The sequence below is a fragment of the Nerophis ophidion genome, linkage group LG09, assembly GCF_033978795.1.
Source record: "Nerophis ophidion isolate RoL-2023_Sa linkage group LG09, RoL_Noph_v1.0, whole genome shotgun sequence".
NCBI classification, from domain to species: Eukaryota; Metazoa; Chordata; class Actinopteri; order Syngnathiformes; family Syngnathidae; genus Nerophis; species Nerophis ophidion.
In genome coordinates, this window is record NC_084619.1 from 63,789,519 (window position 1) to 63,815,125 (window position 25,607).

Here is a 25,607-nt window from a genome sequence, read left to right on the forward strand (position 1 = left end):
TTTTATTTTGATGACTCCGACTGCAAAATACCACAGCACTCCTGTCGCATAGATGATCTCTGACAGAGCAGAAGTGTAATCCAACCATGTAGATCAGGGATGCCAAGCATACAAATCACAAATGCACACATATACATATATATATACACACACACACACAGACACACACACACACACTCACACACACGTTTTATTTTGATGATTGAGGGGACTCCGACTGGTGTGCTCGCCGGCACATTCCGCTTCATCTGCGCCTTCTTTGCATTATTATTGTTCAAAATGTGCACTTCATACTATACTGTATACCAGTGGTCCCCAACCACCGGGCCCGATTGGTACCGGGCCGCAGAAGAATTTTTTATTAATTTTTATTTAAAAAAATAAAAATAATAATAATAATTATTAAATCAACATAAAAAACAATATAAACGTACAAATAGTGCACTAACCACAAAACCCCCCCTTTTTCATGACAAAAACGTCCCTTTTTCATGACAAAAAAAAAAAAAAGGATCCCCCCGGGCCGCGGGACAAATTATTAAGCGTTGACCGGTCCGCGGATACAAAAAGGTTGGGGACCACTGCTGTACACGGTAAGAGGGGGATCAATATGGCCCCATCCGTTGAGGTTTACCAAACACATGAAATGGGACAAATTGGCTGCCGAGTGGTGTTTTGTGGCAATTCCAACTTTGGAAAACAGCGTAATTTTTGTATATATGAACACATATATACATATACACATACTCTACATCTATGCACATGTACACATACATAAATATATACATACATTTATACACATAAATATATATACATATACACAGTGTAAATATATACACATGTACACATACATATATACATATACACATACATATATACATACACATATATCTATATATACACATATACATATATAATATACACATACATATATATACACATACATGTATACACACATACACATAAACACATATACATATATGTATATATATATATATATATATATATACACACATATATATATATATATATATATATATATATATATATACACACATATATATATATATATATATATATATATATACACACATGCTGTACATATATACACATGTACACGTGTATATATGGTTCGTGGTTCCTTCCCCCAGGATGCAGACGGACAACTCCGGACAAGGCGTTAAGGTAGGAACATGATTTATTCCTCACAAATCAAAGAAGTACAAAAAACAGAAAACAAGCCAAAGGGACCATGTGCCGATCGCACTAGACGCTAAAGCTAACTCTTGTCATAGACTAGAGATAAGAATTACTCACCTAACTGTGGCATGAAGCAAACAATGAAGCTAGGCCGACTGACCGGCAAAGGCAGGCTTAAATAGTCCCTCTGATTAGAGCTCGGAAAACATTGGAGCGTCCCGAGCACCAATCAGAGACAGGTGGAAACAATAAGCATCCATGCTAACTAAAAACAAACAAGGGTGCACAAAAACAGGAACTAAGGGAGTACAAAACCAACAGAATATAACACACGGATCATGACAGTTTGCTGCAGAGTGTGAAGCTACTGGAATGAGAATCAGCACCTTTGAGTCCGGGTCTACGATTATCGCCCGGAAAGAAGGTTCAGTGCTATCTTCGAGTTGGGGATGAGATTCTGCAAAGATTGCAGTGCACAGCCGGAAGTTAAGGCTCTCATTTTAATGGTCGATCTACGTTCTTACCCTTACCGGTGTGGTAGTGAGCAATAGGACAAGATGGTGGGTACTAGCAGCCAAAATGAGTTTTCTCTGTGGAGGGTGTATCCCTTAGAGGTGACTCAAGCCTCTGGTCAGAATGTCACCCGGAAGCCTCTCTGGGGAGGTCGACCAATAAGAGGCCCCTGGGAAGAGCCATGACACTTTGGCGAGATCATGTCTGTCAGTTGGCCTGCGACAACTCGAGGTTTCTCTGGAGGAGCTGAATGAAGCAGTCGGAGAGGGGGAAGCTTTGATTAATGCCAACGCAAGACAATCTCGGAAAGTGCGAGAAGATGGATGGATGGACTAGCTGCCTGTCACCCACGCATCACAGAGCAACGTCATAATCTCTCCGAAAACCAAACACCCAGGGTTCGTACCGATGAGGAATCTGACTGTTTTCATTGCTTTGATGCAACAAAATCTGACAAAACCCAATCATTTGTCTCTCGTTGGGAAGACTTTGTCTCCCGGCTGGCCTGGGAACGCCTCGGGATCCACCGGCAAGAGCTGGACAAAGTAGTTTGGGGAGAGGGACGTCTGGGCTTCCCTCCTTAGGCTGCTGCCCCCGTGACCCAACCTCGGATAAACGTAAGAAATGGATGGATGGAAGGATTTTGTGATGTCAAAATGTAAAGATATTGAGATTATAAATGGGTTGTACTTGTATAGCGCTTTTCTACCTTCAAGGTACTCAAAGCGCTTTGACACTTACTTCCACATTTACCCATTCACACACACATTCACACACTGATGGAGGGAGCTGCCATGCAAGGCGCCAACCAGCACCCATCAGGAGCAAGGGTGAAGTGTCTTGCTCAGGACACAACGGACGTGACGAGGTTGGTTCTAGGTGGGATTTGAACCAGTGACCCTCGGGTTGCGCACAGCCACTCTCCCACTTCGCCACGCCACGCCGCGATGACGTGCTGTAGAGCATCGGTCCACAACCACCGCGCCGCTGCCACAGAATTTTTTTTAATTTAATTTGTTTTATTTTATCATACTCATTTTTTTACTACTTGCCATTGGTAAGCGCAGCTTGAGAAGGGGTTTTAACGTTATTAGCGCCTGCTTACCTTTACCGCATGCTTTGATTAAGCGCAGGTGTGAGAAGAGGTTTTAAATTAGCGCCGGCTATTAACGTAAATACCTTATGTCATAGGGGGCAGGAGACTATAAGATTTTACTTCATCCTGCTCTTTTCAGGCATTGTTGTGTGAATTTAAATTGAATAATTGAGTTATAATTGTGTACCGTTCATAATGCACATCAATGAAGGAGATAAATAAAAATAAACTCTAGCGGGTCACCGTGCTAATGCTAACTCGGCTAACGTTAGCATTAAGCCTAGAATGTTCCTCAGCACCACTTTTAACTCAAAATTACGTTCGTTGTAGGCAAAACAGCATACAATTTAACACGTTATATTCAGTAAAAGGGCCACATTGTTGTTACTATTATAGATAAAATAAGAATATTGGTGAAATGACAGGACCTAAGTCAATAACTTTCTGAAAACGTTGCCTTCAGAACAGTTGTCTATCTCTGTTCTAGACCAAATACGGGGTCTACATTGGGCCAGGAAGCCTTCGTGGCCCACGGTTGTTGGGTTTCAACACATGTAGAGAATGCAGCACCGTCTTTTCCTTATCTTGCTTCGGGAAAATTACACGTTGAAGATGGACGCCGATTGTTTCACAGCCCAATGCATCACACTAAAGGCTGTTTCTAAATAATTTGGTAACCTTACAACTGCGAGACCCGGCAAAATATTACAAACATCTCTCATTACAAGGAGCCACTCCTGCAAACCGCAACCCCGGTAATAAAGTACGGTAATTAATAGCTCTCTGACAGCGGTATAATCTAATTTACCATTTTGTCAGAGGCAACACCGTGTTATAAACATCCTGCAGAACGAGAGATGAAACACTAAATATTCATCTCTGTAGTTGCGCTGTGATCTTTTCTCTTTTGTGTTCCAAAAAAAAAACAAAAAAACCCTCAATCTAGGTCAGCGAGAAACACTGCATTCACTGAGGAGGCAGAGAGGAAATATCTTATTGAAAGATGGATGGAGATGAAGAGGAATATCTATGTTGAAACACTAAGTTAACAGGTGTGTTGTGTTGAGGATTCAGGACCCGTGAAAGCATTTTTTCCTCACATCTTTGGCGAACAAACAGAGTTTAAAAAGCAGCATGGGGTCCCGAACGTCAATGATGACGTATTTTCCCCGCAAGAAGTCAGGGCAATGTCGACTAGGGATGACGTGGAGGAGGGTGCCGGATGTGTGGATGGCCCAGGTGGGCCTTTGTATGTGATCACCTGTCGCCAGCAGACAATGACATGGAACACCGCAGAGGCCACCACAATCTATTTGTTTTTATTTTTTTATTTTGTTTGTTTGTTTGTTTTACTTTAGTGGCTGGTTACATCAGCTCTGCTCCTTTATTGTCTTTAATGTCCTTTGCATACTTTGTTGTTTGATGTTTCCCTCATACACTCGTGTTTTTGTGTGCTATGGCTAAGAGGTTGTTTTTTCTTCTTCCTTGGCCTCAGTCTGGACCCCCTCTCCGGGGGCCCAGGCATAGACGGATTTTTTTTTTCCTCACCCCCCTCCCTGTTTCTCACCTTTTTTTTTTTTTGTAATGAAAAAGGGAGGTTTTTTGGGTTGTTGCGTTAATTGTAAGTGTATTTTGTGTTTTTTATGTTAATTTAATTAAAAAAATAATGAAAATAATAATAATAAAAAATTATTCTGCGGCCCGGTACCAATCGAGCTGCGGCCCGGTGGTTGGGGACCACTGATCTGTATTACAGGAGCACTTTGCTCTTCTAAAGGACCAACTGCAAAAAAACACCAGTCAAAGATCTTCCACGTGACTGGAGTGCTTTGTTTTTTTAACAACCTACTGAAAAACCCCAAGTTAAAGATCCTCCATCCAACAGGATCTTTTATATAGCAAAGGATCTAGTACCAAAACATCAGCAAAATATTATACATGCTAAAAAAAAGGACCTACTGAAAAGACCCGAGTCAAAGATCGTCTATATAACAGAGGTGCACACGTGTTTTTATTGCTTTTACTGCAAAAACAACCAAAAACGTCAACATTGCGTTTTTCTATGTGAAAGTAATGATTTGCTATTTCAAAGGCTTAAATGCAAAATTGTTTTGGCGGCCCACGTTTTGGTCTGCGGTCGTCCACGGGCCAGGTTTGGCCCATACGCCGTCGGTTGAATAACTCTGACCGACCCCTATCATTACTATATATGTTGTAGACGAAAACAACCATTTATTTTTTTTTTTGTCTGCAAGCACACTCGGGCACACGGAACACTCATCATCATGCAAAAGCAGCAATAAATGCAGAATTAATGAGGCACACCTGCAGCTTAGGGACCCACCTGTAAATGATGCATGCGCTGTTTCGACAGGTGTCGCAGTTCGCCGTGTCTTGTCCTGTTCGGTAGGTGAGCCTGTGTAAAAAGGGGGGCGGGGGGGGGGGGGGGGTAGAGGAGAAAGATGGAGATCGGATGTGAGCGTTAACATCCGTAGACTATTGGCTGGCAGGCATTTTTGTAGGATTTTTGTTCCACCTCATCGTTTATTCCGTTCATGAGGAGGTCATGATGGCACAAGTCACTATGAAGGGGTTGGGATTTTTCTACATTACCCACAATGCATTGCTGATGGGCATATTGCTCTGCTTTACATGACCATTTTTATTTTATTTTTAATTTTTATTTTTTTTATTTATTTATTTATAAATTATTATTATTTTTTCTTTTTTTTGGGAATTTTATAAAACCTTATTATATAACCCTTATTTGAAAACTGCAACATTTACAAACAATGGAGAAATAATAATCATCCAAAAAAGTACAAAAACAGGACAAATCAGCGCGCGCCAGGGGGTTGTAAACTCAATAAAGTAACTGAAATAGAATGATATATATATATATATATATATATATATATATATATATATATATATATATATATATATATATATATATATATATATATATATATATATATATATAGGGACGGTGTGGCGCAGTGGAAGAGTGGCCGTGCGCAACCCAAGGGTCCTTGGTTCAATTCCCACCTAGTACCAACCCTGTCATGTCCGTTGTGTCCTGAGCAAGACACTTCACCCTTGCTCCTGATGGGTGCTGGTTAGCGCCTTGCATGGCAGCTCCCTCCATCAGTGTGTGAATGGGTAAATGTGGAAGTGAATGGGTAAATGTGGAAGTAGTGTCAAAGCGCTTTGAGTACCTTGAAGGTACAAAAGCGGTATACAAGTACAACCCATTTATATATATATGTATATATATATATATATATATATACATATATATATATATATATATATATATATATATATATATATATGTATATATATATATGTATATATATATACATACATATATATATATACATATATGTATATATATATATGCATATATATACATATATATATACAGTATATATATATATATATATATATATATAAATATATATATATATATATATATATATATATATATATATATATACACAGAGCGCAAAGCCATAGGCTCACACAGGTTCAGTAAATAATTTAAATTTGGAACCCAGCATCCTCATTTTCACAGCTTTTTGGTTGTTAGAGGTAGAGAGTGTTTTACCCTCTCAAGGCCCAAACTGTTTGTTTAAATCAGGGGTCACCAACCTTTTTGAAACCAAGAGTTACTTCTTGGGTACTGATTAATGCGAAAGGCTACCAGTTTGATACACACTTAAATAAATTGCCAGAAAAAGACAATTTGCTCAATTTAATTTTAATAAATAAATCCATATATATATATATATATTAAAAAAATGGGTATTTCTGTCTGTCATTCGGTCGTACATTTTTTTCTCTTTTACCGAATGTTTTTTGTAGAGAATAAATGATGAAAAAAACACTTAATTGAATGGTTTAAGAGAGGAAAAAACACTAAAAAAAATGAAAATACAATTTTGAAACATAGTTTATCTTCAATTTCGACTCTTTAAATTTAAAAATTCAACCGAAAAAAATGAAGAGAAAAACTAGCTACTTCGAATCTTTTTGAAAAAATTCAAAAAATAATTTGTGGAACATCATTAGTAATTTTTCCTGATTAAGATTAATTTTAGAATTTTGATGACATGTTTTAAATAGGTTAAAATCCAATCTGCACTTTGTTAGAATATATAACAAATTGGACCAAGCTATATTTCTAACAAAGACAAATCATTATTTCTTCCAGAACACAAATTTTAAAATATATTCAAAATACTTTGAAATAGGATTTAAATTTGATTCTACAGATTTTCTAGATTTGCCAGAATATTTTTGGGGGGATTTTAATCATAATAAGTTTGAAGAAATATTTCACAAATATTCTTCGTCAAAAAAACAGAAGCTAGAATGAAGAATTAAATTCAAATTTACTTATTATTCTTTACAATAAAAAAAAATAATACTTGAACACTGATTTAAATTGTCAGGAAAGAAGAGGAAGGAATCATTTTCAAGGTTGTTGTTTTTTTCCTCTAAAATTGTCTTTCCGAAAGTTATAAGAAGCAAAGTAAAAAAATAAATGAATTTATTTAAACAAGTGAAGACCAAGTCTTTAAAATATTTTCTTGGATTTTCAAATTCTATTTGAGTTTTGTCTCTCTTTGAATTAAAAATGTCGAGCAAAGCGAGACCAGCTTGCTAGTAAATAAATACAATTAAAAAAATAGAGGCAGCTCACTGGTAAGTGCTGCTATTTGAGCTATTTTTTGAACAGGCCAGCGGGCGACTCATCTGGTCCTTACGGGCGACCTGGTTGGTGACCCCAGGTTTAGATCCTTTTTTTTAAATTTCTCTTTGCTATTTGGGTTTATTGGACCCTAATTTAGAATAAAAACTAAAAATCATCTTTTTATATGATGTACTTAGTCCGTAATTACACAAACGTGTACTTCATGTTTAGTGACATGTTAATTCTTTTTTTTTTTTCTAAATTCCATTGTATGGTATACTCTTCTGACAACACCAGATGGCAGTATAAGTGTCCACATAGGTGGCCATAAGACTCCAATTCAGTAGTAAAAACAATTCTGGAAATAGGAACTAAAAGGAGCTGTCAATTGGCAAGCTCTAACGAAAAAAAACAAAAAAACAAGCAACACTTTAGCCTTAGATGACATGAAGACAATATGATAATTGCTTTTGTGTATTGATGGTAAGTAAATTAAAAACTAAAATAACTTATTAATTTATGATCATGATTTATGTTAGGCCTGCAGAGAAGGTTTTCCACGGATTAATTCACGTTGAATATGGCTTCTGCAACAGGGACGTGCACATGATTATAGCGGGGCAGGGGCTCAAGTCAGAAAAGGGCAGGAATTTATTTTTGGTCCTTTACACAATATGGAAATTAATGTAAAATTAAATTTGCTAATAGGATGCTAACTACTTAGCTGTGTGTCCTTTGTAGGTAAACGTGATTTGTGTCAACAAATTATTGTCATAATGAGTTAATTCACATTATCATAGGCTTGGAAGACATGAAAAGCATTATTAGGTTATTTTATTGTTAAAGATAAGCACTTTAATATTGAAAATTGAACAGTGCAACATGAACTTCGAGAAAAAAAAAAAAAAAATACCCAAATGGAAAAACTTCAATGTGAAAATCTGTCCTTCTTCCCTTAACTTAATGAAAACACCATCAAGTTGTAACTCATGGTCTTTCTCACTTAATGCTCAGACTAAACAACTGAAGCGCAATACAACTTTATATCTAAACCTCTACTGTGAGAGAAATGTGAACCGCCGTAAACACGGTGCATTTTATTTTGAAAATTAACCCGGTGTTTTATTTTGTATTTTGTACACTACTTCCTGTCCCGCACAATTTGCTCTGCTGTGTGCGGAATAGATGTGCCGTGCTCAATTGATGCACTGTGCTCCGACGTCCGGCAAAAACAGAAGCTGACACATTGAATAATAGAACAATACAGCGTTTTTCTGAAATATTACCCATATTAGACGCTGAATAAGTGGACGGCGACTAGACCATAACTCACAGGTTCAAGTTGCTCCACTGTCACGTCTCCTCAGGCCGCAGTTGGCTCTCCATCCTCTCACTTACTCACTCACTTGCCCTCTCTCTCTCTCTGGCGGAAGTGGCAGGCTCGGTATTACGAGAAAACGTGGAGTTTTTGTACCGCGGTTTTTTGTTTTGTTTTGTTTTTTTACATCCCTAACAGGAATTTATGAATGTTGTTTAAAGAAAAAAAACAAAAAAATAACCACAGGCAAAAAAGGGCAGGGGCTCAAGCACCCATAGGGCCCTATGTGTGCACGTGCCAGTTCTGCAGTGTCTTGTGCGATAAAATCCAAAGCCCTCTCTATCCTCCCATTCTGCGCCTTATTGTACATTTATTTTGAGCTCTCGTTCAGTTCCATTTGTGCAGACCAAGGACAATCAGCGTGATGAATTACATGGCCCCACGTTGCCCCCAGGGTTCACTTTAAGTCCCGTGTAAGAACAGCAGCCGTATAATGGTGGCAGTTGTACTGCGCGGCTACAGAACCTCTTTGACTTTGACTCGGGGGAACGCATTAAGAGAAAACAAATATGTCTGGGCGGGCCAAGGTTTATAAATTATAAATATACATTTAGCTGTAAACATCTGCTTTACAGTATGTGTGTTTGCCGGTCTAGTACCTGCACTCTTTTACAATGAAATGTAACACGTGGCTTGACATTGTCTTGCTGAAATAAGCAGGGGCGTCCATGATAACGGTGCTTGGACGGCAACATATGTTGCTCCAAAAACCTGTATGTACCTTTCAGCATTAATGGTGCCTTCACAGATGTGTAAGTTACCCATGATTTGGGCAATAATACACCCCAATACCATCACAGATGCTGGCTTTTACACTTTGCGCCTAGAACAGTCCGTATGGTTCTTTTCACCTTTGTTCCGAAGGACACAACGTCAAGAGTTTCCAAATATAATTTGAAATGTGCACTCACCAGTGCACAGAACACTTTTCCACTTCGCATCAGTCCATCTTTGATGAGCTCGGGCCTAGCGAAGTTCGCAGCGTTTCTGGGTGTTGTTGATAAATGGCTTTGGCTTTGCATTGCAGAGTTTTAACTTGCCCTTACAGAGATAACGACCAAGTGTAGTTACGGACAGTGGTTTTCTGAAGTGTTCCTGAGCCCATGTGGTGATATCCTTTACACACTGATGTGTAAAGGATATCACAGAACACTTTTCCACTTCGCATCAGTCCATCTTTGATGAGCTCGGGCCCAGCGAAGCCGGCGGCGTTTCCGGGTGTTGTTGATAAATGGCTTTGGCTTTGCATAGTAGTTTTAACTTGCACTTACAGATGTAGCGACGACGTGTAGTTACTGACAGTGGTTTTCTGAAGTGTTCCTGAGCCCACGTGGTGATATCCTTTACACACTAATGTGTAAAGGATATCACAGAACACTTTTCCACTTCGCATCAGTCCATCTTTGATGAGCTCGGGCCTAGCAAAGCCGGCGGCGTTTCCGGGTGTTGTTGATAAATGGCTTTGGCTTTGCATAGTAGAGTTTTAACTTGCACTTACAGATGTAACGACCAAGTGTAGTTACTGACAGTGGTTTTCTGAAGTGTTCCAGAGCCCATGTGGTGATATCCTTTACACACTGATGTCGCTTTTTGATGCAGTACAACCTGAGGGATCGAATGGTTCGTAATATTATGGCTTGCCTGCAGTGATTTCTCCAGATTCTCTGAACATTTTGATGACATCACGGACCGTAGATGGTGAAATCCCTAAATTCCTTGCAAAAGGTGGTTGAGAAATGTTGTTCTTAAACAATTTGTTTACGCATTTGTTGACAAAGTGGTGACCCTCGCCCCGTCTTTGTTTGTGAATGACTGAGCATTTCATGGACGCTGCTTTTATACCCAATCATGGCACCCACCTGTTCCCAATTAGCCCGTTCACCTGTGGGATGTTCCGAATAAGTTTTTGATGAGCAAATCCTCAACTTTTTTCAGTCTTTTTTGCCACCCGTGCCGGCTTTTTTGATACAAAAACTAACAAGGTTTTCCAGTTCGAACGTTGAGTATCTTGTCTTTGCGGTCTATTCAATTGAATATAAGTTGAAAAAGATGGATCGGTGCAGCATTTTCAGTAATTCGGACACTGTATTGATCCATTGTGGTGAAGAAGGAGCTGAGCCGGAAGGCAAAGCTCTCAATTTTTTTTCGATCTACGTTCTCATCCTCACCTATGGTCATGAACTTTGGGTTATGACCGACAGGACAAGATCACGGGTACAAGTGGCTGAAATGAGCCCCCTAAGGCTCTCCCTTAGAGATAGGTATGGGGCTCAAAGTAAAGGATGCCACCCGAATGCCTCCCTAGGGAGGTCTTTAGGGTACGTCTGACCGATAGGAGGCTACGGGGAAGACCCAGGACACGTTGGGAAGACTATGTCTCCCGGCCGGCCTGGGAACAGGAGGAGCTGGACGAAGTGGCTGGGGAGAGGAAAGTCTGGACTTCCCTGCTTAGGCTGCTGCCCCCGCCACCCGACCTGGGATAAGCGGAAGAAAATGGATGGATGGATGGATGTATTCTGTTTTTATTTACCATTTACACAAGGTGCCGACTTCCCTGTGTGTAGAGGCGGAGCCGACGGTCCGACGGAGCGGCAGGGCATGCTGCAGCCCGGCCCAAGATGGCGGCAAGGAGGCGGAGGCAAGTTCAGGTGCGTGGATCGCGCACCAGTACACAATTAACTTATCTCCTCTCAATGTATAAAAGGGGAGAAGGAGGAGAGAACGGGGCAGAAGCTGAGGAGGACATAGCGGATGAAGAGCGGAAGCGAGAGAGAGCAAGACGGCAACACGGAGGAGCGAGCAATGGGAGCGACGACGGCGCAAAATACTTTTTTTTTATTGCAAAATAAACAAGAGTCAAACCTGCTCAAGCAAGATGTCCTTCCTTGGTGGTCCATTGAACCCGCACGGCAGTGAGGAACGGTCACACCCTGGTTTGGGGTTTTGTAGAACACATTGAAAACCTCAAAGTGCCGCATCCGGCCCGCGGGCCGCTCTAATTGCACGCTTTATGAACTTTCCCCTTTGTTTTTGTTCCACAGGAGGAGGTCGCATCGCCGCCTCACATTTAATTGCCTGCTGTCACTGGAGCCCCCTAGCCCTCACCGATGAGGGGCCCTGACCCGGGCGCCTGGCCGCGAGAGGTGCCCGCGACGCAGGCCGGGTGCAGCTGTCGTCGTGGAGCTCAAGGTCGGCGGAGTTCATCCGTCTTCACTCACTCAAAAACACGTCTTATTAACGCAACCGACAGACCATCAAAGCTCACAAACTCACGTGTGTAATTATTGCACGCAAAATACCCCGGCTCTATTTCGGGGTGGAATACACACCGCTGGTGTTAGAGCAGACTTTGATGGGGAGAGAAAGCGAGAGAGAGAGAGCGAGAGAGGGGGGTGCGGTGGGGGGGGGGGGGGGGGGGGGGGGGGTTGAAGCTTCTCCTCTGAAAGTCATTCTCTAAGCCGACTGCTGGCACAAATCCAACTCTGTTGTTTGCCCACGTCAGCTGTCCTGGGAGATGACCTGCCCTCTCGGCCGCTCTGCTGTCCACACACCCCTGCTGCTCTGCGGGCTCTAACGCCGCACACTATTTAACCTGTCTGCCTGCGCGTATTATTATAATTATGTAAATAATTATAATAATTAAAGCTGCAAGCAGCGATGGACGGGACCGACTTTTGCCGGTGTTTCCTGCCTTTACCCATTCAACATATCTTTACCTGCACATTACCTACCATCCCTGCATCCTGGGGTCACGCTGGTCCTTCTTTCTGTCACCCATACATGCTGGTGCTTCCTGCCATCACCCAGACAACATATCTTTACCTGCACTTTACCTACCTTCTCTTTATCCCGGAGTCAAACTGGAGCCTCCTTCTTTCACCCAGTCGACATATCTTTACCCGCACAGTACCTACCTTCTCTGCATTGTGTGCTCACGCTGGTGCTCCCTGCTTTTAAGCGGCCATCTTGAGACGGCAGCAGTGCAGCAGCATCAGCGCAGCGGTTCTCTGAAGGCTCGTAAAAACAAAACCGGAGCAGTCAGAAAAAGTATTTGCGGAACTTTTAATCAGAAGGGTTCAATCTCTTTCCTGTGCGAGTTTGAAGCCGACACAACAAACCGACACAAGTTTGAAGCCAACACAGGGTATGGGTTAAATGCAGAGGACCAATTTCACCACACCTAGTGTGTGTGTGAAGTGAAGTGAAGTGAATTATATTTATATAGCGCTTTTTCTCCAGTGACTCAAAGCGCTTTACATAGTGAAACCCAATATCTAGTTTTTACATTTAAACCAGTGTGGGTGGCACTGGGAGCAGGTGGGTAAAGTGTCTTGCCCAAGGACACAACGGCAGTGACTAGGATGGCTGAAGCGGGGATCGAACCTGCAACCCTCAAGTTGCTGGCACGGCCACGCTACCAACCGAGCTATACTGCCCGACAATCATTGGTACTTGAACTTTAACTTAACTGATGTGTATTTGGGATCTGCGTAAGTCCTGAAAATTTGCATGCATCCGCCACTGTAGTCCATGCCGAAACTGTAGTCGATAAGCTTCTTTGTCTCTATCTTTTTGTTACGGGACATTCATCCTCCGCTGTTGCCATTTCTAACATGAAGTAGTGTAAAGTTCTTACTTATATATGTCAGTAAACTCGCCATGAAAGCACTAAAACATACCGGTGTAGTGAGTATACATTATTCACCCAAGGGACTTTAGTTATTAGAGAATTCGGGTCGGACGGTTTTTCACGGGACACATCTGTGGAAGTGGTAAATACTTCCAGATTCCTAGTGGGAACACATGCCAATGACCCTTCCACACAATGAATCAAGGCTCATGGAAGAAGCAGTCCTTGGTAACCCAGAAATATCGGATAATTCCCAATGAAAAGTGGGGATTCTCTGCCATCTCTGTACTAACCCTGACGGCCGAGTCATACCAAAGACTATAAAAATGAGACCCTTTACGTCCCTGCTTGGCACTCAACATCAAGGGTTAGAATTGGGGGTTGAATCCCCAAAAACGATTCCCGGGCGCAGCCACCGCTGCTGACCACTGCTCCCCTCACCTCCCAGGGGGTGAACAAGGGGATGGGTTAAATGCAGAGGACACATTTCACCACACCTAGTGTGTGTGACAATCATTGGTACTTGAACTTTAACTTAACTTAACTGATGTATATTCGGGATCTGCGTAAGTCCTGAAATTTTGAATGCATCCGCCACTGTAGTCCGTGGCAACACCGTAGTCGATAAGCTTATTTTCCTCTATCTTCTTGTTATGGGACATTCACCCTCTGCTGTTGCCATTTCTGATATAAAATAGTGTGAAGTTGTTACTTATATCGGTCAGTAAACCCGCCATGAAAGCACTAAAACATACCGGTGTAGTGAGTATACATTATTCACCCAAGGGACTTTAGTTATTAGAGAATTCGGGTCGGACGGTTTTTCACGGGATACATCTGTGGAAGTGGTAAATACTTCCAGATTCCTAGTGGGGCCACATGCCAATGACCCTTCCACACAATGAATCAAGGCTCATGGAAGAAGTAGTCCTTGGTAACCCAGAAATATCGGATAATTCCCAATGAAAAGTGGGGATTCTCTGCCATCTCTGTACTAACCCTGACGGCCGAGTCATACCAAAGACTATAAAAATGGGACCCATTAGCTCCCTGCTTGGCACTCAACATCAAGGGTTGGAATTGGGGGCTAAATCCCCAAAAACGATTCCCGAGCGCAGCCACCGCTGCTGCCCACTGCTCCCCTCACCTCCCAGGGGGTGAACAAGGGCCGAATGCAGAGGACAAATTTCACCACACCTAATATGTGTGAAAATCATTGGTACTTGAACTTTAACTTAACTGATGTGTATTTGGGATCTGCGTAAGTTCTGAAAATGTGCGCGTGTCCGCTATTGTAGTTCGTGGCAAAACACTGTAGTCGATAAGCTTCTTTTTCTCTATCTTTTTTTATGGGAAATTCATCCCCCGTTGTTGCCATTTCTGATATAAAGTAGTGTAAAGTTCTTACTTATATCTGTCAGTAAACCCACCATGAAAGCACTAAAACATACCGGTGTAGTGAGTATACATTATTCACCCAAGGAACTTCAGTTATTAGAGAGTTCATGTCGGACGGTTTTTCATGGGATACATCTGTGGAAGTGGTAAATACTTCCAGATTCCTAGTGGGACCACATACCAATGACCCTTTCACACAATATACCAAGGCTCATGGAAGAAGTAGTCCTTGTTAACCCAGAAATATCGGATGGTTCCCAATGAAAAGTGGGAATTCTCTACCATCTCTGTACTAACTCTGACGGCCGAGTAATACCAAAGACTATACAAATGGGACCTGCTACCTCCCTGCTTGGCACTCAGCATCAAGGGTTGGATTTGTGGGTTGAATCACCCCAAAAATTCCCAGGCGCGGCCACCACGGCTGCCCACGGCCCCCCGTACCTCCGAGGGGGTGAACAAGGGGATGGGTCAAATGCAGAGGACAAATTTCACCACACCTAGTGTGTGTGACAATCATTGGTACTTGAACTTTCACTTAACTGATGTGTATTTGGGATCTACGTAAGTCCTGAAAATTTGCGCAGGTCCGCCACTGTAGTCTGTGCCGACCCCGTAGTTGAGAAACTTCTTCTTTGTCTCTATCTTCTTCTATAAGGGACATTCACCCACCGCTGTTGCCATTTCTAACATAAAGCAGTGTAAAGTTCTTACTTCTATCTGTCAGTAAGCACTAAAACATACCGGTGTAGTGAGTATACATTATTCACCCAAGGAACTTCAGTTATTAGAGAGTTCCGGTCGGATGGTTTTTCACGGGATACATCTGTGGAAGTGGTAAATACTTCCAGATTCCTAGTGGGACCACATACCAATGACCCTTTCACACAATATACCAAGGCTCATGGAAGAAGTAGTCCTTGTTAACCCAGAAATATCGGATGGTTCCCAATGAAAAGTGGGAATTCTCTATCATCTCTGTACTAACCCTGACGGCCAGTCATACCAAAGACTATACAAATGGGACCTGTTACCTCCCGGCTTGGCACTCAGCATCAAGGGTTGGATTTGTGGGTTGAATCACCCCAAAAATTCCCGGGCGCGGCCACCACGGCTGCCCACGGCTCCCGGTACCTCCGAGGGGGTGAACAAGGGAATGGGTCAAATGCAGAGGACACATTTCACCACACCTAGTGTGTGTGACAATCTTTGGTACTTGAACTTTCACTTAACTGATGTGTATTCAGGATCTACGTAAGTCTTGAAAATTTGCGCAGGTCCGCCACTGTAGTCTGTGCCGACCCCGTAGTTGAGAAGCTTCTTCTTTGTCTCTATCTTCTTCTATAAGGGACATTCACCCACCGCTGTTGCCATTTCTAACATAAAGCAGTGTAAAGTTCTTACTTCTATCTGTCAGTAAGCACTAAAACATACCTGTGCAGTGAGTATACATTATTCACCCAAGGAACTTTAGTTATTAGAGAGTTCCGGTCGGATGGTTTTTCACGGGATACATCTGTGGAAGTGGTAAATACTTCCAGATTCCTAGTGGGACCACATACCAATGACCCTTTCACACAATATACCAAGGCCCATGGAAGAAGTAGTCCTTGGTAACCCAGAAATATCGGATGGTTCCCAATGAAAAGTGGGGATTCTCTGCCATATCTGTACTAACCCTGATGTGGGAGCACAGCAGAAGACACAACTTTGTGGAGACGCGTGACGAGGCTGCACTAATTGCTCCTTGGAAAAAGCCGGGCTGGCCATAATAGAGATGTGAGGGGGGGGACCCTGCGTGTGCACTAAATATGGATTTGGCTTAAACGCAATTTACCTCGTGTAGGTTTTAGAGCTGCACCCTAATGGTTCTCACGGTCGCCCCTGCAATAACGCCCTGACTGAGTACACAGCTTGAGGACTTTATGAGGCTTGCTGACATTTAAAAGGTCCATGTCGAAATGAAACATGATGATAACGTAACGTGGAGGATTATTGCAGGTACATTTGCTCTCACATTACAATTAGGGAGACCGCGGTCCCAAGGACTGGGGAGGGTGGATGATAACACCCCATTAGACTGCTTGTGGATCTGAATGGTGGTTGGAGGACATAATCGTAGTTTGAGGACACAAATCTTCCCGATTGGGAGAAAGCCCACTGGTTAATATGTTTGTGTGTATGCTTCACTGATGATCGCTTTGTCCAAGTAATTTTGACGGTTCTTGAACTCACCGTAGTGTCATCATGGGCGGTTATTCGAACGAGTATGACGATTCTCCTGGTAGGGGTGTATCCCTTTATGGAGGATGCCTGTGCGTGACTTTGTTTTACGTGGGTAGACTGGTGCACAGACAGTCACCGCACGATCCTCGACAAAATCGGGTCAGGGTCCATTGGCATGGAGTCCAAGACGACTTCTTACGGGATTGTGGTTCTTAAATCTACCGTCTTCCGCCTGGTCCGCCGTTGAGGTCTTCCCCGCATCCCATGGCTATGGGGCAGTCAGGTACTAGGCCTTTGCCAAGGGTCACCTGGGGTACCAGTAGTAAAGGGGTTCACTTCAAGGTGCTCCAACACCCCATAGAGGAGCGTCCACTGCCGGATGCACTTTAACATCATGCCCAGTACACCATGGTGGTCTCATTTTGTCCACCAAACGTTTTATGCTGTGCGTGAATGCACAAAGCTGAGCTTTGTTGATGTTGTTGACTTGTGTGGAGTTCTAATCAGGAGTATTAGGTCACTGCATGACTGCAAGATAATCAAAGTTAAAGTACCAATGATTGTCAGGAGCATAGACGTGATGCGTTCAGGGCCTCAGCTGCAGAACGGTCTTTTCCCCATCCATCCATCCATCCATCCATCCATCTTCTTCCGCTAATCCGAGGTAGGGTTGTGGGGGCTGCAGTCTAAGCAGGGGAGCCCAGACTTCCCTCTCCCCAGCCATTTTGTCCAACTCCTCCCGGGGGATCCCGAGGCGTTCCTAGGCCAGCCGGGAGACATAGTCTCCCCAATGTGTCCTGGGTCTTCCCCGTGGGCTCATACCGGTCGGACTTGCCCGAAACTCCTCCCTAGGGAGGCATTCAGGTGGCATCCTGACCAGATGCCTGAACCACCTCATCTGGTTCCTCTCCATGTGGAGGAAGAGCGGCTTTAGTTTGAGCTCCCCCCGGATGACAGAGCTTCTTCCCAAGGTGTCCTAGGTCTTCCCCGTGGCCTCCTACTGGTCGGACAAGTCTGAAACACCTCCTTAGGGTGGCGTTCGGTTGGCATCCTGATGGCCCAGATGCCCGAACCGCCTAATCTGGCTCCTCTCCATGACGAGGAGCAGCCACTTTAGTTTGAGCTCCTCCCGGATGACAGAGCTTCTCACCCTATCTCTAAGGGAGAGACCCGCCACCCGGGGGAGGAAACTCATTTCGGCCGCTTGTAACCGGAAACTTGTCCTTTCGGTCATAACCCAAAGCTCATGAACGTAGATCGACCGGTAAATTGAGAGCTTTGCCTTCCGGCTCAGCTTTTTTTTCACCACCGAAGACGCCGCACCGAGCCACCTGTCGACCTCACGATCCACTGTTCCCTCACTCGTGAACAAGACTTAACTCCTACAGTTGGGGCAAGATCTTCTCCCCAACCCGGAGATGGCACTCCACCCTTTTCCGGGCGAGAAACCATGGACTCGGACTCGGAGGTGCTGATTCCCATCACAGTCGCTTCACTCGGCTGCGAGTGAGATCTGAAGATCCTGGCCGGATGAAGCCATCAGGACCACATCATCTGCAAAAAGCAGAGACCTAATCCTGCAGCCACCAAACTGGATCCTCTCAACGTCCTGAATGCGCGTAGAAATTCTGTCCATAAAAATTATGAACAGAATTGGTGACAAAGGGAGTCCAAACCTCACCGGAAACTGGTCCGACTTAGCGCTGGCGATGCGGACCCAGCTCTGACACTGATCATACAGGGAACGGACTACCACAATCAGACAGTCCGATACCTCATACTCTCTGAGCACTCCCTACAGGACTTCCCGGAGTACACGGTCCAATGCCTTCTCCAAGTCTTTCCCCCTGCTGGTAAAAACAATGTAAGGCTTTGCCAAGACACCGATTGCCTGCAGCTATCATTTAACCCCGAGCGCGTGTTGGGGAAATACCTTTTGGTGACCTGCATTAGCGGAATGTCTAATCATAATGAAATGTTGCATAGCGTTGGAGAAGAGGTGAGCATAAAAGGGTTATGCAGTTAAGAAAAAAAACAAACTGAAACGGTCATAGGAAAATTATTGATTGAAGTTAGTGTTCCGGAACTTGTGTTAATGTGATTATTGGCAACCAAATAGTTGTGTTTGCATTAGTGGCTTTTGCAGACAACTTTACGCCGAAAGCTGGCGTAAAGTTGTCGTGTTGTGACATTTGCGTCTGCAATGGCTTTTGTTGTCGTGTTGTAGCTGAAAGGTGTGTTTTGACTTGATGTTGTTTTTTTGGCGAATTTATGTAGTTGTATTGTAATGTTTAAAGGCCTACTGAAATGAGATAGCAGGTCCATTCTATGTGTCATACTTGATCATTTCGCGATGTTGCCATATTTTTGCTGAAAGGATTTAGTAGAGAACGTCGACGATAAAGTTCGCAACTTTTGGTCGCTAATAAAAAAGCCTTGCCTGTACCGGAAGTAGCAGACGATGTGTGGGTGACGTCACGGGTTGTGGAGCTCCTCACATCCTCACATTGTTTACAATCATGGCCACCATCAGCTAGAGCGATTCGGATCGAGAAAGCGACGATTTCCCATTACTTTGAGCGAGGATGAAAGATTCTTGGATGAGGAAAGTGAGAGTGAAAGACTATAAAAAAAAAAGGACGAGGCCATTGGGAGCGATTCAGATGTTATTAGACACATTTCCTAGGATCACTAGTGTTTTAGTGAGATTATATGGTCGTACCTGAAAGTCGGAGGGGTGTGGCCACGTGTGTGGTGACCGCCAGTGTCTCCGTGGGAAGCCACGTTTCTCAACGAGGCAAGGCAGCCGGGCTGAGATTTTTTTTTTTCCCCTCCTCCACGGTGTAAGCACTCGATGATGGTCGTTAATAAAAAAGCCTTGTCTGTACCGGAAGTAGCAGACGATGTGCGCGTGACGTCACGGGTTGTGGAGCTCCTCACATCTGAACAATGTTTACAATCATGGCCACCAGCAGCGAGAGCGATTCGGAAGAAGAAAGCGACGATTTCCCATTACTTTGAGCGAGGATGAAAGATTCGTGGATGAGGAAAGTGAGAGTGAAGGACTAGAAAAAAAAAAAAGGACGAGGCCAGTGGGAGCGATTCAGATGTTATTAGACACATTTACTAGGATCATTCTGGAAAATCCCTTATCTGATTATAGTCTTACTAATTTTTTGGTGAGATTATATGGTCGTACCTGAAAGTCGGAGGGGTGTGGCCACGTGTGTGGTGACCGCCAGTGTCTCCGTGGGAAGCCACGTTTCTCAACGAGGCAAGGCAGCCGGGCTGAGATTTTTAATTTTTTTCCCCTCCTCCACGGTGTAAGCATCCGATGATGGTCGCTAATAAAAAAGCCTTGCCTGTACCGGAAGTAGCAGACGATGTGCGCGTGACGTCACGGGTTGTGGAGCTCCTCACATCTGAACATTGTTTACAATCGTGGCCACCAGCAGCGAGAACGATTCGGACGGAGAAAGTGACGATTTCCCCATTAATTTGAGCGAGGGTGAAAGATTCGTGGATGAGGAAAGTGAGAGTGATGGACTAGAAAAAAATAAATAAATAATTAAAAATTACTAGACGGCAGGGCGATTCAGATGTTATTACACCAATTTACTAGGCTAATTCTGGAAAATCCCTTATCTGCTTATTGTGTTACTAGTGTTTCAGTGAGATTATATGGTCGTACCTGCACAACCTGAAAGTCGGAGGGGTGTGGCCCTTCTCCGAGGGAAGCCACGTTCCTGGACGAGGCGAAGGCAGCCGGTGGGGCCGGGCTGAGATTGTTTTTTTTCCCCTCCTCCACGGTGTAAGCATCCGACGGTCGGGGGCGGCCGGTGGGAGGAGGCAAAAGAGTCCGCAGCTGCCTCTTTGACAGGCGCAGGAGGTACAATGCAAGCTCTCCGCTCATGTCCACGGTAAGAGCCGACTTATTAACACCATTTTCTCACCGAAACCTGCCTGTGGTAGGGAACCATGTTCACTTGACCGCTCTGTTCCATAGTAAAGCTTCACCGTCATCTTTCGGGAATGTAAACAATGAAACACCGGCTGTGTTTGTGTTGCTAAAGGCGGCCGCAATACACCGCTTCCTACCTGCAGCTTTCTTCTTTGACGTCTCCATTATTCATTGAACAAATTGCACAAGATTCAGCAACACAGATGTCCAGGATACTGTGGAATTATGCGATGAAAAGAGACGACTTATAGCTGTGAACGGTGCTGGAACAAAATGTCCTCTACAATGCCTGACGTCATCATACCGCAACGTTTTAGCATGATACTTCACCTGTTACATCACACCCTGACTTATTTGCACTTTTTTGCTGTTTTCTTGGGTGTAGTGTTTTAGTTCCTATTTTGGTGGCTTTTTCCTTCTGTTTTTGGTATTTTCCTGTAGCAGTTTCATGTCTTCCTCTGAGCGATATTTCTCGCATCTACTTTGTTTTAGCAATCAAGAACATTCCAGTTGTTTTTTTCCTTCTTTGCAGAGACATTGTTGATTGTCATGTCATTTTCGGATGTTCATTGTGGACGCCGTCTTTGCTCCACAGTAAGTCTTTGCTGTCGTCCAGCATTCTGTTTTTGTTTACTTTGTAGCCAGTTCAGTTATAGCTTCATTCTGCATAGCCTTCCTTAAGCCTTTTTTTAGGGGAACTCACCTTTTTTTTAATTTTTGGTTTAAGCATCAGGCACCTTTTTACCTGCGCCCTGCCTACCGCTGTGTCCGACATCTATAAAGCAATTAGCTACCTGCTGCCACCTACTGATATGTAAGATTATTGCACGGTTACTCGACAACAACACATCATTTGCAGACTATAGTTACTGGTTTGCAAACTTTTTTTTTTAACCCAAAAAGGTGAAATCAGATAATCTTCACTGGCACAACAGACTGTATTTCACGGTGCACTAGTGCGCCGCAGCACAGTGGTTGAAAAACAAAAAATTATGCTATCTGGCAACCCAAAATGTTGAAAGAGCCATATTGGAACAAAAATCATTTTGATAGTAGGCTAATATAACTACTATAGACACTTACATCATGTGTTGTCTTCATGATAACACTTATATAAGACTTTTAAAGTCATTTTGATAGTAGGCTAATATAAATAAGATAGACACTTACATCATGTGTTGTCTTCCTTGTAACACTTATATACGACTTTTAAAATCATTTTGATAGTAGGCTAATATAGACACGTGTTGTCTTCCTTGTAACAGTTATATACGACTTTTAAAGTCATTTTGAAAGTAGGCTATTATAGCGAATATAAACACATCATGTGTTGTCTTAATTATAACACTTATATAAGACTTTTAAAATAATTTTGATAGTAGGCTAATAAAAATAATATACACACTTACATCATGTGTTGTCTTAAATATAACACTTGTAAAATACTCTTAAAGTCATTTTTGATAGTAGGCTAATATAGCTAATATAGACACTTACATCATGTGTTGTCTTCATTATAACACATTTATAAGACTTTAAAGTCATTTTGATAGTAGACTATCATAGCTATTATAGACACTAACATCACGCGTTGTCTTCATTTCAACACTTACATAAGAGTTTTAAAGGCATTTTGATAGTAGGCTAATACAACTAGTATAGACACTTACATCATGTGTTGTCTTCATTATATAAGACTTTTAAACTCATTTTGATAGTAGGCTAATATAGCTAATATAAATACTTACATCATGTGTTGACTTCATTATAACACTTATATAAGACTTTTAACGTCATTTTGATAGTAGGCTAATATAGCTAATATAGACACTTACTTCATGTGTTGCCATCATTATGACAATTTAATAATCTAAAGGCATTTTGATAGTAGGCTAATACAACTAATATAGACACTTACATCATGTGTTGCCTTCATTATATAAGAATTTTAAACTCATTTTGATAGTAGGCTAATACAGCTAATATAGACACTTACATCATGTGTTGTCTTCATTATATAAGACTTTTAAACTCATTTTGATAGTAGGCTAATATAGCTAATATAAACACTTACATCATGTGTTGTCTTCATTATAACACTTATATAAGACTTTTAAAGGCATTTTAATAGTAGGCCAATACAAATAATATAGACATTTACATCAATCAATCAATCAATGTTTACTTATATAGCCCTAAATCACTAGTGTCTCAAAGGGCTGCACAAACCACTACGACATCCTCGGTAGGCCCACATAAGGGCAAGGAAAACTCACACCCAGTGGGACATCGGTGACAATAATGACCCAGTGGGACGTCGGTGACAATAATGACTATGAGAACCTTAGAGAGGAGGAAAGCAATGGATGTCGAGCGGGTCTAACATGATACTGTGAAAGTTCGATCCATAATGGATCCAACACAGTCGTGAGAGTCCAGTCCAAAGCGGATCCAACACAGCAGCAAGAGTCCCGTTCACAGCGGAGCCAGCAGGAAACCATCCCAAGCGGAGGCGGATCAGCAGCGCAGAGATGTCCCAAGCCGATACACAGGCAAGCAGTACATGGCCACCGGATCGGACCGGACCCCCTCCACAAAGGAGAGTGGGACATAGAAGAAAAAGAAAAGAAACGGCAGATCAACTGGTCTAAAAAGGGAGTCTATTTAAAGGCTAGAGTATACAAATGAGTTTTAAGGTGAGACTTAAATGCTTCTACTGAGGTAGCATCTCGAACTGTTACCGGGAGGGCATTCCAGAGTACTGGAGCCCGAAATGAAAAAGCTCTATAGCCCGCAGACTTTTTTTGGGCTTTGGGAATCACTAATAAGCCGGAGTCCTTTGAACGCAGATTTCTTGCCGCGACATATGGTACAATACCATCGGCAAGATAGGCTGGAGCTAGACCGTGTAGTATTTTATACGTAAGTAGTAAAACCTTAAAGTCACATCTTCAGTGCACAGGAAGCCAGTGCAGGTGAGCCAGTACAGGCGTAATGTGATCAAACTTTCTTGTTCTTGTCAAAAGTCTAGCAGCCGCATTTTGTACCAACTGTAATCTTTTAATGCTAGACATGGGGAAACCTGAAAATAATACGTTACAGTAGTCGAGGCGAGACGTAACAAACGCATGGATAATGATCTCAGCGTCTTTAGTGGACATAATGGAGCGAATTTTAGCGATGTTACGGAGATGAAAGAAGGCCGTTTTAGTAACGCTTTTAATGTGTGCCTCAAAGGAGAGAGTTGGGTCGGAGATAATACCCAGATTCTTTACCGTGTCGCCTTGTTTAATTGTTTGGTTGTCAAATGTTAGAGTTGTATTATTAAATAGAGGTCGGTGTCTAGCAGGACCGATAATCAGCATTTCCGTTTTTTTGGCGTTGAGTTGCAAAAAGTTAGCGGACATCCATTGTTTAATTTCATTAAGACACGCCTCCAGCTGACTACAATCCGGCGTGTTGGTCAGCTTTAGGGGCATGTAGAGTTGGGTGTCATCAGCATAACGGTGAAAGCTAACACCGTATTTGCGTATGATGTCACCTAGCGGCAGCATGTAGATGCTGAAGAGTGCAGGGCCAAGGACCAAACCCTGGGGAACTCCACACGTTACCTTAACGTAGTCCGAGGTCACATTGTTATGGGAGACACACTGCATCCTATCAGTAAGATAAGAGTTAAACCAAGACAGGGCTAAGTCTGACATACCAATTCGTGTTTTGATACGTTCTAATAAAATATTATGATCGACGGTATCGAAAGCAGCGCTAAGATCGAGGAGCAGCAACATAGATGACGCATCAGAATCCATCGTTAGCAATAGATCATTAGTCATTTTTGCGAGGGCTGTCTCCGTGGAGTGATTTGCCCTGAAACCGGATTGAAAGGTTTCACATAGATTGTTAGACGCTAAGTGTTCATTTAACTGCTCCGCAACAATTTTTTCGAGGATTTTTGAAATAAAGGGAAGGTGAGACACCGGTCGGTAGTTTACCATGAGGTCAGGATCGAGGTTAGGTCTTTTAAGAAGAGGATGAATAACCGCTTTTTTGAATGCTAGGGGAACAGTGCCCGAGGAAAGTGATAAGTTTATAATATTTAGCACTGATGGACCTAATAATACAAAGAGCTCCTAGATCAGTTTCCCAGGAAGAGGGTCAAGTAAACATGTTGTTTGTTTTATTCCATTTACACGTTGTAACAATTCCTCTAATGTTATTTCCTCAAAACGAGAGAAACTATTTTGGAGGGCAGTATCCGCCGTATATACCATCGTATCAGTGTTAATAGAACCCCGTTGTAGCTGGGACGCATTGTCTTTAATCTCTTTTCTAATGACTTCAATTTTCTTACTAAAGAATTGCATAAAGTCATCAGCTGAGTGGGTGGAGCTACTGGAAGGAGTCCCTTGTTGGGTTAGCGATGCTACCGTACTAAACAAAAATTTAGGATCGTTTTTATTACGGTGGATGAGATTTGATTAATATTTAGCTTTAGCTAAGGTAAGC

At 42.7% G+C, this 25,607-nt stretch overlaps 1 protein-coding gene across 1 annotated transcript in view; it reads right to left on the reverse strand.

The window, feature by feature from the left end:
- Window positions 1-25,607, reverse strand: part of LOC133558854 (inhibitory synaptic factor 2A-like) — a 73,350-nt gene that overhangs the window by 29,292 nt on the left and 18,451 nt on the right. The window contains exon 3 of the mRNA XM_061909979.1: window positions 5,154-5,225. Within this exon, the coding sequence (XP_061765963.1) occupies window positions 5,154-5,225 (72 nt within the window). The remainder of the gene's footprint in view (window positions 1-5,153; window positions 5,226-25,607) is intronic.